The following is a 14,800-nucleotide window of genomic DNA, read 5'->3' as shown; positions in this document are numbered from 1 at the left end:
TGCCTGTACAGCCACACTGGACATTTGATTGTGTCCAGCATCTTCCCACACCACCTTGACAGTTGACAGCTCAGTTTCTCTCAGCCTAGGTCGTGGGTGTTAAGTGCACTGATGTGGAAATCTCTTCAGTTTCATGCAGATTTTTTTTATGGATTTTTTTTTAATGGATTGAACAATTATGTTTAGAAATATACTTAATATACTGTATGTCGTTTTCAGTGTTTATTTGTGACAGAGGGATAGCAGCAAGAGAGAAAGGGAAGGATTACAAGATGGTAGTGAGACCTGCTATGATGTATTGTTTGGAGACAGCGGCACTGAAACAAAGACAGAAAGCAAAGCTGAAGATGTTCAGATCTTTATTATGAGTGAGCGGGATGGACAGGATTAGAACTGAGTCCTTTAGAGGGACAGCTCAGGCTGAGCAGTTTGGAGAAAAAGTGAGAGAGATGAGGTTAAGATGGTTTGGACATGTGCAGAGGAGGGAGAGTGGATATATCAGATAAAGGATGATGATGAAGATGGAGCTGAGAGGCAGGAGGAAAAAGCATATGTTAGGGACAGGGTGAGATGATCCGCTGTGGGATAAAAGACAAAAAATAATCACATAGCAAGCAGAAGAAACTCAAACGCTGTTTGGGTAAATTATACAGTACATGACGGCTGGATTTTGGGGGTTGAGACCTCCAGGGGGCAGCATTACTTCTGTGAGAATGCTTTCATGACGTGAAACGCCGAAGAAAAAGGGGACTACATGTCCCAGTGTAGTTTGCGGCCCACGCGGAGGGGTTCCATCTGTGTCGACCTTGGGCTTTGACGTTTAAAACATGGCGAATAAGGAGCCGAATGTAAGTGTTTGAAATGTGACTGGTTTTGAATGAAGACAGCATGATCTTTATTTTTGTGCGACGTGTTTATCTCGCACTAATGTGACTGGTGACGAGGCTAAGTTAGCATGCTCCATCAGATTGAGCAGCTTTGCTAGTTTCGTTGTAGTTCACTAACAGCGCGGTTAGCAGCGACAACTGCTGTATGTGATCTAGTAGGCTTTACACGATACAGGTGAGGGCAGGAGATAGTGGGACAGGGCGACCTTTCGCTGTGAAGCAGATGTTTCACACTGTAGGCAACATCATGAGATTACATGTAGCTGACCTTCTGTTAGTAGGGTAACCTGAACTGGGCTATACAGGCAAACCTGCCGGCAAGCTACTGTTAGACCTTGTTTCTGCTTAATGATAGCGGGTTTCTTCTCTACTACCACGTATGGTTTTCAAGCATTCATCGTTTTTCTTAACTACCTAAACATGCCAATGCCAGCTAACAGTGGGCGGAAGGCAGTGATCCACCGTGGACAGGTCCCACATACATCACAGAGCTAACGCAGACACAGCCAATATGTCCACATCCATGTGTATGAAAAACCCGGCTGGCATGCATGTGTTTAGGTTGTGGGAGGAGAACATGCGGACTCCACGCACAGAGCCTTCAAATCCGCAACCTTGGTGCTGTGAGGTGATGGTGCTAACCACTGCACCATCATAGCTCCATCAGCTAAATGATAAATCAGAAAAATTAACCTTGGCAGTGATATTACACCTGACATAAACATAAACCGCACCAAGATACTGATTGTATTTTTGTTGTTGCACTCTCGCCACCACATACAAACACAAACTGCAGCGGTTCATCCAGCACCTGAGGGATCTGGCTGGTCGGATGTCCTCATCTGGTGGCAGAGGAGCCGGATTAGGACTGAAACTGCTACTTGGAGCTGGTGCATTGGCATATGGCATTAAAGAAGCCACCTACACAGGTAAACACACATGTGGGATTTTTACACCATGCTTTAAATTTGTGGCGGCCTGGGTAATGCTATGGTGATTTACAGAAATAGATCTGAAGACCTGTTTAGAAACTTTAATGATGAATTTTGTTAATAACATGCTGTGTACTAGAACTGTACTACTGTACTTATTGATCGAGTTAAAGATGGTGACAACGCAAGGTTTCACAACTTCAGTCATGCTAATATAATGTGTGTGTGTGTGTGTGTGTGTGTGTGTGTGTGTGTGTGTGTGTGTGTGTGAGAGCAGTGGAGGGTGGTCACAGAGCCATCATCTTCAACAGGATCGGAGGGGTGCAGATGGACACAGTTCTGGCTGAAGGGCTACATTTCAGGTAGAGTTACAGCTAGTGTCAAGATCAATTTTAGATAAATTTATGTGAATCTATTAATGATACAGATTTTGCACTCAGCACAATTAAATGAAATCTCCCTGAATATTCCCAGAGAAACTGACTCTTAGTTCATTTAAAAAACAACAACTTTTTACTATTATTTTTGTGAGTCACTTTGCCTGATGACACCAAAGCAGTTTCCAAACCACTTTTATGTTTGTTTGAGAGGTACATGACTAGGCAGAGTGAAGGATTCTGGGTGTGCAACTTACACAGATGTCTTTGTATGCAGTCCTCCAAAAAACCAACAGCTCGTAGCCCAGCAGCATTTGCTATGCATAGGTTAAATGCTGATTGACTGACAAGTGTACCTGAAAAGGAACGGACACCAGCTTTGACTGTAAAGGGGAGAAGTGCAGGAAAAAATGTGAAGAAGATGAGAAGCACACTCGGTTTACTTTACTTTAGCGCTTTAGGTTTGGACTTTGCTCTTCTTGGCTTGTTCTAGAGATTTTTGATGCTGCCCCCTGGTGACAGTAAATAGTTAGAGCATGTGACTACAAAGCTCTGTGTAGGCTCATGGCCCAGCTGTACTGATGCCTTTAGATCTTTGGTTTAAAGAACTACAAGAAAACCATTGGCTTTAGTACTGCCGTAGTGCAGGAGATGAGCCACAGTTTTAAAAAAACATGGCGGAAACTGTGTGGGTGGCCACAAATCGGCATGTGTTGGGTCCTATGGTATGTGTTGTTTTTCAACCTCAGCCACTCATCTAATAATATAATATAATATAATATAATATAATATAATATAATAAAGACATGAAATGGGCTGTGAGCTCTGTGGTGAGGTCAAGACATTACCTTTAAAAAAAAGATTATGAATTAAGAATATTAAAGGTGATCACATGATATCTAAGTCATTTATAACTTAAATGTGAGTATGCTTCGAAATCTTGATCAGCTTTGCTATGACTTTCAAATCTTTCGTAGGATCCCTTGGTTCCAGTACCCTATCATCTATGATATCAGAGCTAGACCCAGAAAAATCTCCTCTTTGACTGGAAGCAAAGGTAACAAACATGGGGGGCTTTCTCACACTCTCTCTGTCACTCACTCTCCATCTCGATTCTTTATTTGTTATTTGTGATAGTGATCTAGCTCGTGCTTGAGACAGCTGCTGATGAATGTATCGATGTGCCAGTATAATAACTGAGGCAAAAGATTTGTTTTAAGTTCAAAGTTACAAAGCCGAATATAACAAAACTTGTTGGAGAGGTGGCAAAGAAACCATTCAGTCATTTTTGGTGCGTGCATGTTTGTATGCAGATCTGCAGATGGTGAATATAGCAGTGCGGGTGTTGTCCAGACCCATGGCATCCAACTTGCCAGCCATGTACCAACAGCTGGGGAAGGACTACGATGAGAGAGTCCTCCCGTCTATTGTCAACGAGATCCTAAAGTCTGTGGTAGCAAAGTTCAATGCCTCCCAGCTCATCACACAGAGAGCACAGGTACTGCAGCACCTTCGCACTGCTGGGGGGGGATTAATTTTTTTTCCTGTTGGCCAGTTACTGTAATCAGCATTGATAAGTTGATCCAGAACAGTAAATATAATAATCGGCTGATTCGACACACAGTGTAGATCATACTTGTGTTGGTGTGTATCGTTTAGGTGTCTCTGCTGGTGCGCAGGGAGCTATTTGAAAGGGCCAAAGACTTCAACATCATTCTCGATGATGTCGCCATTACTGAGCTGAGTTTCAGCAGCCAATACACTGCTGCTGTGGAAGCTAAGCAAGTTGGTAAGGCTCAGTATACCACAGTTTCAAACAGTGATTCAGACTGCTCCAGTCTGTCATTAGCATCACTGGAGCAACAAACAGCGAAAATGCTGTTGCCATGGTTTTCATTATTGTCTCTGAAGTAAATGTGGCTGCTTGGGTTGCATTGACCACGCCTGTTGTCTTAAAGTGTAACTGTGTGTGTTTAGCTCAGCAAGAGGCCCAGAGGGCCCAGTTCTATGTGGAGAAAGCCAAACAAGATCAGCGACAGAAGATCATCCAGGCTGAAGGAGAGGCTGAAGCTGCTAAAATGGTAAACAGACACTGACGTGGTCTCAGTGCAGTGTTAGCAGCAGTTATTACTGCACAACAAAATGCTGCTCTACTGTTTCTCTGAGAAGCTGTTACATGTCAGCCAAGAAATAAAGTTGTTCTCTATTACGGGAGTGTCTTTTCCGTGCAAACTGGAAGTAGGGATGTTGTACCTGAAACCTCTACGGTTTCACACATGTATGTAACCCGAGTCAGACAGCAAAACAAGTGCTGAGAATGAACTGTGACAAACGTAAATATCCATAGAGAACAATTAAAAGTAATCATTCTCTACCTTTCTTGTCATATTGTATGAATGTTGTTAATAATCTAAACACAAACTGTTTCCTTCAGCTCGGCCAAGCAGTGACTAAGAATCCTGGTTACCTGAAGCTGAGGAGAATCCGAGCGGCACAGAACATCGCTAAGACGGTCAGTACGCTCCTTCATTGCCTGCGGCTTCGTTTCTGTTTTGTCTTGACACTCAGTAAAATCCCAGAAATGCGTGCTCTGGCTTTTGAGTAATCAGCAGAATTCCTCCCCGAGGAGAAAATGTAGACTTTAACTCCCAACACTGGGAGGTGACTAATAATCGCTGTGTCTGCTTCCAGGTGGCATCGTCTCAGAACAAGGTGTATCTTAATGCTGACAGTTTGGTCCTAAACCTACAAGACCAGGCACTTTTTAACAAGTAGGTATACCCGCAGTCTCTGTCACTCATGAACACACAGACCAACACACAAATGTCTGCATCGCTTCATTGTTTCATTGTACCAAATTTCCCAGAGGAACCCACCTGAGGGATTAATAAAGTTTTATCTTATCTTATTACTCGGACCATGCACAGATTACCAGTTTTGTACCAGATTTCGCTGTCAGCTAATTTCCATCTGCATCACTTCATGCATCCTCTTTTAGTGTCCACTTGTCTTGACTCTGAACGATCGGAGGCTGAAGCTCAACTCCCACGTTCAGTTTTGTTGGTATCTGCACATGGCTCAGTAGTTACAAAGCGAAACAACACTTTACATTTCAGTGAGTAAAGCAGCCAGATCCCTGTGAACCTCCGTCTTAATCTACATCACTTTAACAGAAAGTATAAACATTGTTTCTTTTCCTGTAAAATATCCTGCTGGCATCAACATAAATTCAATCGCAACATTATTGCCTTCACTAAATTCACTTTTATTAGTTTATAAAACAAAGCACAGTCTTTACTTTTTAGCTCATCCAGCTGAAGGACTCGTGGACTTTGCCATGTTGAGGCGTCCAGTGTCCATCTGTCCACAGTTCAGCTGCTGCTCTTCGTAGAGTCTTTTTCACATTTTAGCAAAACTTGCAGGTGACGATCACCTAATGGTTTCCCCCCAAACTGTGCTCAAAGTTGCTTTACGGGCGGTGACCGACGAATGATGAGGGATTGTGAGCCGGATGAGGTTTTACATGATCAAACTTCTGGTCTTTATGTAACTTTTCAAAAACAAACCGTTCTAAACAAAAACCCCTCAAACACACCTCTCCACCAAAGCATGGCACTTTTTACCCCATCAGCTGTGAAAGGCTATTGTCGTCACCAGTGTTGAAAATAGAAATTAGTTACTAATTACTGATTACTTCTCCAAGAGAGTAATCCTATTACTTTACTCATGACTTATTTTCAAAAGTAATTTAAACGGTGCATGGTCGTACTCTATATTATCCATCGTTGATCTTCATTGTCATTGTCATGAGACACTCACGAACAAAATTGCGGTTTAGTAACACAGCGTGCTTATGAGAAAGAAACGGTAATCTAATTACTTTTTTGCAATAGTAATCCCTTACTCTACTCGCTACTTGAAATAAGTAATTGGATTACAGTGATGTTACTGATGTTGTCACACAGGCAGGTGGGCAGCATGCACACTGAAGTTTGTAAATACAATAACACACAATGACCTTGAACTCAGTTCGAGTCAACTTGACGAGAGGTCAGGACTGGCAGCGGTCATTAGTTTTAAAAACACAAACTACTTCCTCTGGAAAATGTATGAACACTTTTTAAAATTTTTTTTTATCTTCAGTCTTTATTTTGTCCACAACACATAAGCAAGAAAACAGCTAATGGGCTTCACATCTGCATCGTATCTGAAACTCGTGCCTTTATTTTTGTAAATACAGATTTAGTTTAACTAAATTTAATAAGTGAAATGTTTAATATTTATTGCCTGTTCATCGCTAAAGGATCTGGTCTCTGCTCTTTGTTGCACTTTTCTTCTGACCCAGCTTTTTCAACAAGGTTGTTAAATTCCTTTTCTGTGTTTTACCACTGAGTTTATTTCCACTCCTGATAACATGAAATTTGAACGGTGTTGTGCTCGACAGCAGAGTTGCGACTGTGAGTTTAACTGTGTGTAACAGTGTAAACTAATGTGGTGTTCCCTTGTTTTTCAGTTTGACAATGGGTGCAAAGAAGTGATGAAGAGGACACGAGCTCTTGCGAAGGCAGTTGATTTTGCTTTGTGCTACTGGAAAAATCAACGTACATGACTGGAAACTTGATTTCTTTATGGTTTTCTTGTTTTAATTCACTCATGTGTTGGAGTGACTTTCATCAATGAGTTGTCTAGTGATACACAAAGGGGACGTTATTAAAATCCACATTGAATACGTCTAACAGATTTGTTGAAGAAAAGCCTTTTGTGTTGAAGGATTTATGCAACAGTACATATGGATACTTAAGAAGATCAGAGACTTCTGTCAGGAGGAGCTCATTGGCCTAAAACGTCTCCAAGCCGCTTGTCTAGTTTGGCTGCCGATGTTCGTTTTACATGTTTTATCAATAAATGTTCTGTTTCCTCTTACAGCTGTGACATGAGAATGTTAGCTCCATCTACACATATGTGGTTATGTGTGTGAGTTTATAATACAGCCACTGCTGCTAGCAGACCATCTTATGCATTAATAAAGTTTATTAGGAAAAGTTCTCATTTCTATTAGTTACACCACTCTACTAACCAACTGTCAAAGGTTAACTGCAGGGTTAAGACAGAGAGGCAGACAACCGCTCATGCTCATATTCACACCTGTGGCCAATTTAGGATTGCCAGAAAACGCAACTCATGCATGTGATGGGACTGTGAGAGGAAGTCGGAGAGAACCTACACAAGTGCTGGGACAACATGCAGGCTCCACAGATTTGACTACAACTGTTAAAAAAAAAAAAGGAAAATAAAAGGAAAATGCAATATCAAACAGCCTACTGGAAGGTTTGTTGTAAGACAGCTTAATACGTAATATAATTGTATATACCAAAATACCCAAGTGCCAACAGGCTGTCTAGCTAGCGTTGGCTCCAGCCCAAGCGCGACCCCGAGAAGTGGAAAAGTTCAATGGATGGATGGATGTCTCCTGTGGTATTACTGACTGTTATTACTAGTTAGGACAGCTGGAGGCACTACACCAGTGCAAGACTTGGTGGGTTCTAAGGATCTGTGTCAGCCTGCTGTGTGTGATTCCTGAGTCAGGTTTATGGCGTTTTGCCCTGACATCGCATGTGATGAAGGTGAGAGTATGCCCACCAGAGACCAGCAGTTTGCACATAGATCCAATCTAGAAATAGGGGATGCAATCATATACATACTGCAGAGAGCATACTCCTTTCAAGATGTGCTCCAGAAGAAGGTTAATGTTGCATTCACTGACCTTTCTTAAAGAAAGCTAGAGCAGCAAGCACTTCTGTCCATTTGGCCTCTGCTAATACTGTGTGTAGTAGTAATAGTAGTTATGTAAACTTCTAGTTACTTACTTAGTTAAAGTGATAAAGGCGACAAATCTTTGTTTGGCTGTTTGGTGCGGTAATTTCTTTATTAGTAGAAGCTTGGTAGGAGCTCTGACATTTTTATGCACATTTCTGTCCTGTTTTGTGGGCAGCCAAGGAGCTCAGGCATTAGAGTTTTGGTTTTAATCTTGAGAATGGTGTTTCTTTACTTTCTAGTAAGAGTGAGGTTTTGTTGTGGCCTTGGAGACCTTAAATTGAATTGCTTCCTTTTTCTGCTCCGATTTATTTTAATGGTGGAAGTTAATCGTGAATAAATTCCTATGATTTATTTGGAGGCTTAATCTGTGGTTTGCCCTGCTGGCACTTTGTGTTAACTTCATGTGTCCTCCAGACTTTGAAGTAGAGGGAGTTATAACAGCTCGGTTTAGTGCAAGGTCATTTCAGATGCAGCTTTTTAAAGAGCTCAACAACCATCACCATCATTTTCAAAGGGAAGGGCTGCTCAGGAAGTGAAACTTTATCATTTGAAAAAGCAAATCTTACATATAATGTTCTAAATTATTTTAGTTTATATTTGGATATTAGATCTATAAACAATGTGTTGCTGAATTGTTACATCAGGTACGTTTTAGAATGTTTAAGGTGCTGAACTCTAAATCTTATATTAGCTTTATGCTAACTGGGATTGGAAATCAACCATGTAGCTCATGTAACATCAACTCCGTGCTCGACCCTCAAAGACCAGTGAATGTCAGTGAAAGAAAGAAGCTTTAGATTTCATTACATATTATGGTTTTGCTTTTTTTATTTAAAGGGAAATAAAAAAAGTTGTGGTTGATTCAACAGGCACAGCTGAAGTTGCTGACTCTCAGTAAGTTAACTGTGTTCAAAGCAGTTAGGTCACTCCAGCTCCACTTTACACTGCAGCTCCACTCTGGGTTTCCCTGCAGCCTCTGCAGCGCCTCACTTCTCCCTCCCTCCCATGTTTGTCTCATCCGCCATTTCAAATAGGATTACAGCAATCCTGTGATGGTGGAAGAGGGAGAGGAGATTTGAGAAAGGAAGTGGAAATGTATCTGAAAATAGGGGCTGGAATTGTGAAGCAGTGATTAATGCATGCGTTACTAGTTATGAGTAAAACTCATCATCAATGCAGTCAGCCAATGTAAATGTGTTAGTAGCAAATGCAGAACACTGATACCCGTTTGTTACCTTTCAAATTCAAAGCATAATTATATGCAGTAAATAAATAAATAAAAAATATACACAGCCATCCTGTCTGGATCAAAGCTCATTTAAAATGGACTGAGGAAAAGTGGAAACTGCTCTAAAGTCAGGAGAATAAAAATGTTTATTTCTATTTGGAAAACAGAACGGCTTTTTAGTAGAAAGGTCCAGGTGCTGAACTGGCATGTCTGTAGTGCAAACCTTTGAACAACTGAAAAAGGCCAATGGAGACCAGGGACTGCTGAACAGCTCTGAAAGATGAGAATGGGACAATATTCCCTCCCAAAGCCCAGCAGCTGCTCTCCTCAGGTCTGGGCTGGAACAAAAACTGGCATTTATTGGTAAATATTAAGATGTATAACTTTGTTTATACACATATAATGTATATATTTCATTTTGTTTGATTATTGGTATTGATGCAGTTTTTCTTTTTAAACAGGTTTGTACAGAGGTGGGAAGTAACATACTTATATAGTAAAGTATAAATACTTTGTTACTGTACTTAAGTAGAATTTTCAGGTATCTGTATTTTATTTAAGTAGTTTTTTTCCTGACAACTTTTTACTTTTACTGACTGTATTTTTTTAAAAAAATATCTCAACTTTCTACTCCTTACATTTTCAAAACAGGCTCATTACTTTTACCAATTTGCGGAACAGCAACACATAAAAGTTAGTCCTGTTTGTATATTAGTCATCAGGGGATGTCGCGTAAAAGATGAAAGAGTCAGAACCGTGTTTTCAAAGTCAGGAAGTCAGGTATTAAAGTGGGACTGTATTTTGTTTTTTTTTTAACCCCTAGTAGAAGACAAGCAAGCATAAAGGGAGTCGTATTTTTTAAGCATCAGGTAATTTTAAATGTAACATTTCTATCAGCAAACGGCAAAGCACCCACCCACCACTTTAATCACACTCAAGATCTTGTTCTGCCATATGACATAGAAACTGAACATTTAACAGTTTTTCCTGAAAACCCTCTTTTGTCTGATCATTTCCTAATAACATGTGAATTTACAAGAATGGATCACACAGCAGTGGGGAGTAGAGTTCATCACAGAGGTCTTTCTCAAAGCGCTTTAACTCAGTTTAAGAATATATTTCAGCCACAGTTATCTTCTTCAATGCCTTGTACCAACACAGAGCAGAGCAGCTACCTGAACACTACTCCAACAGAGTTTGATTATCTTGTTAATGATTTTACGTATGACACTGGATACTGTAGCTCCTGTGAACAATAGAGCCTTAAAATCAGAAGTACCTGACTCCCTGGCAGCTAAATCGTAAGCTGGAGAGAAAATGGCGTATCGCAAATGTAGAAGATCATTTAGAAACACTTTGCTGCTTTATAAGAAAGCCCTTCGCAAAGCCAGAACATCTTACTATTTATCACTGATTGAAGAAAATAAGAACAACCCTAAGTTTCTCTTCATCGCTGTAGCCAGAGCGCTGTTGAGCCAAACATCCCTTTAACGTAAACTTGTAATGACTTCATGAACTTCTTCCCAGATAACATTTTCACCATTACCCTCCTAAGACCTGAACTCTTTCATGGCATGCATTTTTAATTTTTCTTTGCTATTTGGGCTGATTGGGACCTGATGAATGTAAAAACAAAGAATTACCTGATTTTGTTTTTTTTTACCTGATTTTTGTTTCTGAGAAAAATGAGATCCACATATGAAGACATTCGTTTAAAACGTCGATAGAACCCTTGTAGAGAAAAATTCAGTATTTTGTTCTAGACAACCCAAAATGTGATGTCCACATATGTGGACGTCAGGTCCTAAGAGATTAAAGAAAAAATTACTCATAACCGTCTCACAGACATAAAATTATGTACAGCTACTTTCAGTAGCATTGATATTCATTTAGACTGTTTTCCTCCAGTTGATCTGAGTCAACTTCAGTAATTACTTCCTCCAAACCATCAATGTGTCTTTCAGACCCCATTCATACAACACTGCTCAAAAAAGTCTTACCATTAATGAAGTTTCAGTCCTAAATATGATCAGCCTATCTATAATAATTGTCTATGTACCACAGACCTTCAAGCTGGCAGTATTTAAACCATTACTTAAAAAGCTCCAAGCTTCTTTTTATCTCAAAAATCGTTGAAAGAGTGATTGTCAAACAGCTGACTGATCACCTGCAGAGGAATTGTCATGGTCCTGGGTGTGGTGACCCAGTGTTCATGTCTTTTTGAGTTTTGTTAATATTCCTTGGTTTTGTGTCAGTCATTGTTTTGGTTCTCTTTATTGTTTTTGTGCTTATGTTATAGTTTTTAGTCTTTAGGTTTCTGACTCCGTGTTCCAGGTGCCCTCTCTGTCTCTCCAAATCAGTCATGCCCCCCTGTTCCCAGCATTAAGGTTGTGTGTCTTTGTCCACGTCTGAGTATTTGCTGTGCTTCCTGTTTTATTTTGATAGTCCTTGTCCTATGTTCAGGTCACGTCACGGATACCAAGTGTAAGATGCAGACAAGCCCTGCACAGTTCAAGAAAAAAACTAGAGACCAGACAGAATCAGAGCTAAAAAACCCTCCTGTGTTATTTTTCTTCTTGAAAGCAGAGTTGGTTTTTATTGAGATATTTGAATTATCATACATCACAGTGTGCCACGCTCTCTCTGCTGATGTGAGGAAATGGAGCTCACCCACCAGTCTTGGTCTTTCTCGCTTTCTGTTTCTGACAGTAATCATTGTATATTATTTATATAATATGTATTTGATGACATTTTTGTGACTGGATGGTCTATATTAGTCTTCACAATCCACAGCAAATATAATAATAAGAAAGAGGGCATTGTTGTCTTTTACACATGTGCGAGTAATAAGTCAAAGCGGTAGTATCAAAAATGTTTTTTCAGTAATTACAAGGCCCAGTATAAATGACTCTGGTTAATAAAGAAATGGGAATCCTTACACCTGGCAATGCCTAGAAGCAGCAGATAAGCCACCTGTTGAGGTGTTTCGATTGAGATTGAGGCAGCTACCCTTGAGTTAAAGCGACAAAATAAACTAAGGAGAAATACGACAATACAAGACACCAAGGAGAAATGAGGTGCACAAGGAGCCACAGCACAACCACCCTCAGCCACCTCTGAACAGTGAACCAAAAAGAAAAGATTAAATTCAGACAAGGGGGGAGGAGTGGTTGCCACAAAGAAAAAGCAAGGACAGAGTAATGGACTGGACTGGGAGATTGCTACGTTGATTGAAGGTCTGGAAGCTGATGTGCTTGACGTAAAGAAAATGTTTAATGAGACTTTAGAGGCAACAACGTTAAGAGCAAGTATGGACAGTCCGTCCTCTCCATCAGAGTTGCCAAATGTGCAGAGAGGCCCAGGCTGGTCACGTGTGTAGGCACAGCTTCCACTGTGTTCACGGGGGCCAGCTTTCCAAAGGCTCGTTAATAAGACAAAAGTATTTCTTATGTGATTTCTTGGTTAATCGATGGATTACTCTATAACCTTAATTAAAATCAAACATTAATTACTCAGAAAGAAACATCAATTGCATCCCCCTTCATACCACCCGCTGGTTAGAATGTTTGGTGCCTTTATTGTTTTCTCTATTTACATGATTGTGACTTGGAGGGGCACTCAGGTGGTCATTAGAAAAGGGTAGGTTGTGGAAGTAAAGACCAGCAACAATGATTTGTTGGTATTTAAAATGATCCAAGAAAACATTGCCCCTATTATTATTTTTACATTGTCAACAGCAGCCAGACTGTTGATACAGGCCAGCCCCATGGGCTGTTCAAGCCAAATTCTGAGCCAAGCATCTGCAGTCTCGGCAGAGATGGAGATCGACCACATTAGTTCTTCCAGGATTGCTGTGCCCACTGCAACCACCTGATCACTCATATTTAGAATTTCTTCTCCACCTCCAAGACTTCTGGGATGTCTCTGATGAAAAGTGACACAGACGATATAAAAAGACAAAAGAATTTAACCGTGTATTAAGGATCTCTCCTTTTGCTACATACTGGTTCATAGTTTGCTCTGTAATGTGTTCAAACATTACCTAACTTTAATTTAAAAGTACGAAATGCGTTGTTTCAGGTTCTTTCGTTTGAGTTCTGAGGCCTGAGAGCCGCTCAGAAACAGCCCGTCCACCTGCTTCCGATTCGCTCCTGTCTTTGTCTGCTGCCCGACAGCGCGCACACTTTCATAAGCGGCTCTGCGTGATTGGCAGCTCTGTCAGCCACTCACAGGGCGCAAAGCGTCAGTTTTACGTTTACTCCGGTTTGCTAACCAATCAGGACAAGTGTTAAACATTCAAGACGCAATACGGACTCCAAGACTCGCCATGTTGGTGAGGGAAGCCCCCGAAGCCCTCTGTGGGATTTTTAATACAAGCTATCCTGATTACAGGACGGATTCAATCAGTGTAGTGTTCTTCTTTACTTTGTAGTTCCGGTATTAACGTCTTACTAGGATTATTGAATATTTCATTTAATAGTAAAGAATTTACTACGCATTATGAAAATGTTATTAGGCAAAAAAAATTTAAAAAAAATGCAGCCCTGTCCACAGAGAATATTTTCATATTAATATGTTCACACTTTCTCCTCCTTTGGATCCATAACGCCTTTCCAATCCTGCCACCAAGCTTCCGTCCTCCCTCCTCTCCCTCCTCTCTATATCTCGCTACCTTGTCCAGCCTTTTTCTTTCCCATTCTTATACAGAAGTACTATAACTGGGAACAAATAGAAAGACAATAGAAGCAATAGTCAGTTACGAAAAAAACGAACATAAAATGCGATCTTGGCACATCTTGGCACGTAGGCTAAGCATATATAACAACCACTACACATACAATTGATACAGTTGATACAATTGATACATGTAATACTCAGAGAAACTGATTGCATTATTCCTTTAAAAAAAGTCAAATAAAATCTTATTGCATGTTCACTTCCGAAGGATAATAATAATGCTAATAATAATGATGATGATAATAATAATAATAATAGAAGTAGTGTAATATAGCACGATGACAGCTTTTTAAATGACACTGGTAATACTTTAGTACTTTTATTGAAGTAAAATCTAGGTGCCTGCCCATTATGCTGTTGGGGTATTTTACCTCAGCATCGCTCCTTTCATTACGCGCAATTAGGCGATGCTTCTTGCACAACTGAACAGCAGGTGTATGACAGTAAAATGGTCTGTATAAATCTACACATTTGTAATCCATTGACATATGTCGTGCTGGACACTGGCGCCAGCGGGCCCTCTGACCACCACCAGTAGGCAACGGGTGAAGTGTCTTGCCCAAGGACACAATGACCGAGACTGCCAAGCCGGGGCTCGAACCGGCAACCTTCCGACTACAAGGTTAACTCCCAACTCTTGAGCCACGATCGCCCCATACAGTGGTGTGAAGTATAAAGTGCAGGCTCTAGCTTGTGAACTTGTTCAAATTAAACATGCACTGTGTGTGTGTGCAACACAGCATGTGTGAGATTTATAGTGTATCAATGTCAGGACCCACACACACACTCACAAGGAGGGCTGGGTATTGTTTTCCCCTCGCC

The 14,800-nt window shown here is 40.6% G+C and overlaps 1 protein-coding gene across 1 annotated transcript; it reads left to right on the top strand.

Moving 5' to 3' along the window:
• The first annotated feature begins 753 nt into the window (after positions 1-753).
• On the top strand, positions 754-7,497 carry LOC102782679 (prohibitin-2-like). The gene is made up of 10 exons (XM_087830787.1): positions 754-848; positions 1,684-1,816; positions 2,097-2,181; positions 3,174-3,253; positions 3,510-3,694; positions 3,856-3,985; positions 4,174-4,277; positions 4,631-4,708; positions 4,888-4,967; positions 6,710-7,497. The coding sequence occupies exons 1-10, from the start codon at positions 828-830 to the stop codon at positions 6,732-6,734; spliced, it is 921 nt and encodes a 306-aa protein (XP_087686913.1). The 5' UTR covers positions 754-827; the 3' UTR covers positions 6,735-7,497.
• Positions 7,498-14,800: the final 7,303 nt, after the last annotated feature.

The sequence above is a fragment of the Neolamprologus brichardi genome, chromosome 17 (assembly GCF_056152115.1).
Source record: "Neolamprologus brichardi isolate AB-2024 chromosome 17, ASM5615211v1, whole genome shotgun sequence".
Taxonomy (NCBI): domain Eukaryota; kingdom Metazoa; phylum Chordata; class Actinopteri; order Cichliformes; family Cichlidae; genus Neolamprologus; species Neolamprologus brichardi.
The sequence above is the reverse complement of the archived record's forward strand: the minus strand, read 5'-3'. Positions and strand labels throughout refer to the sequence as shown.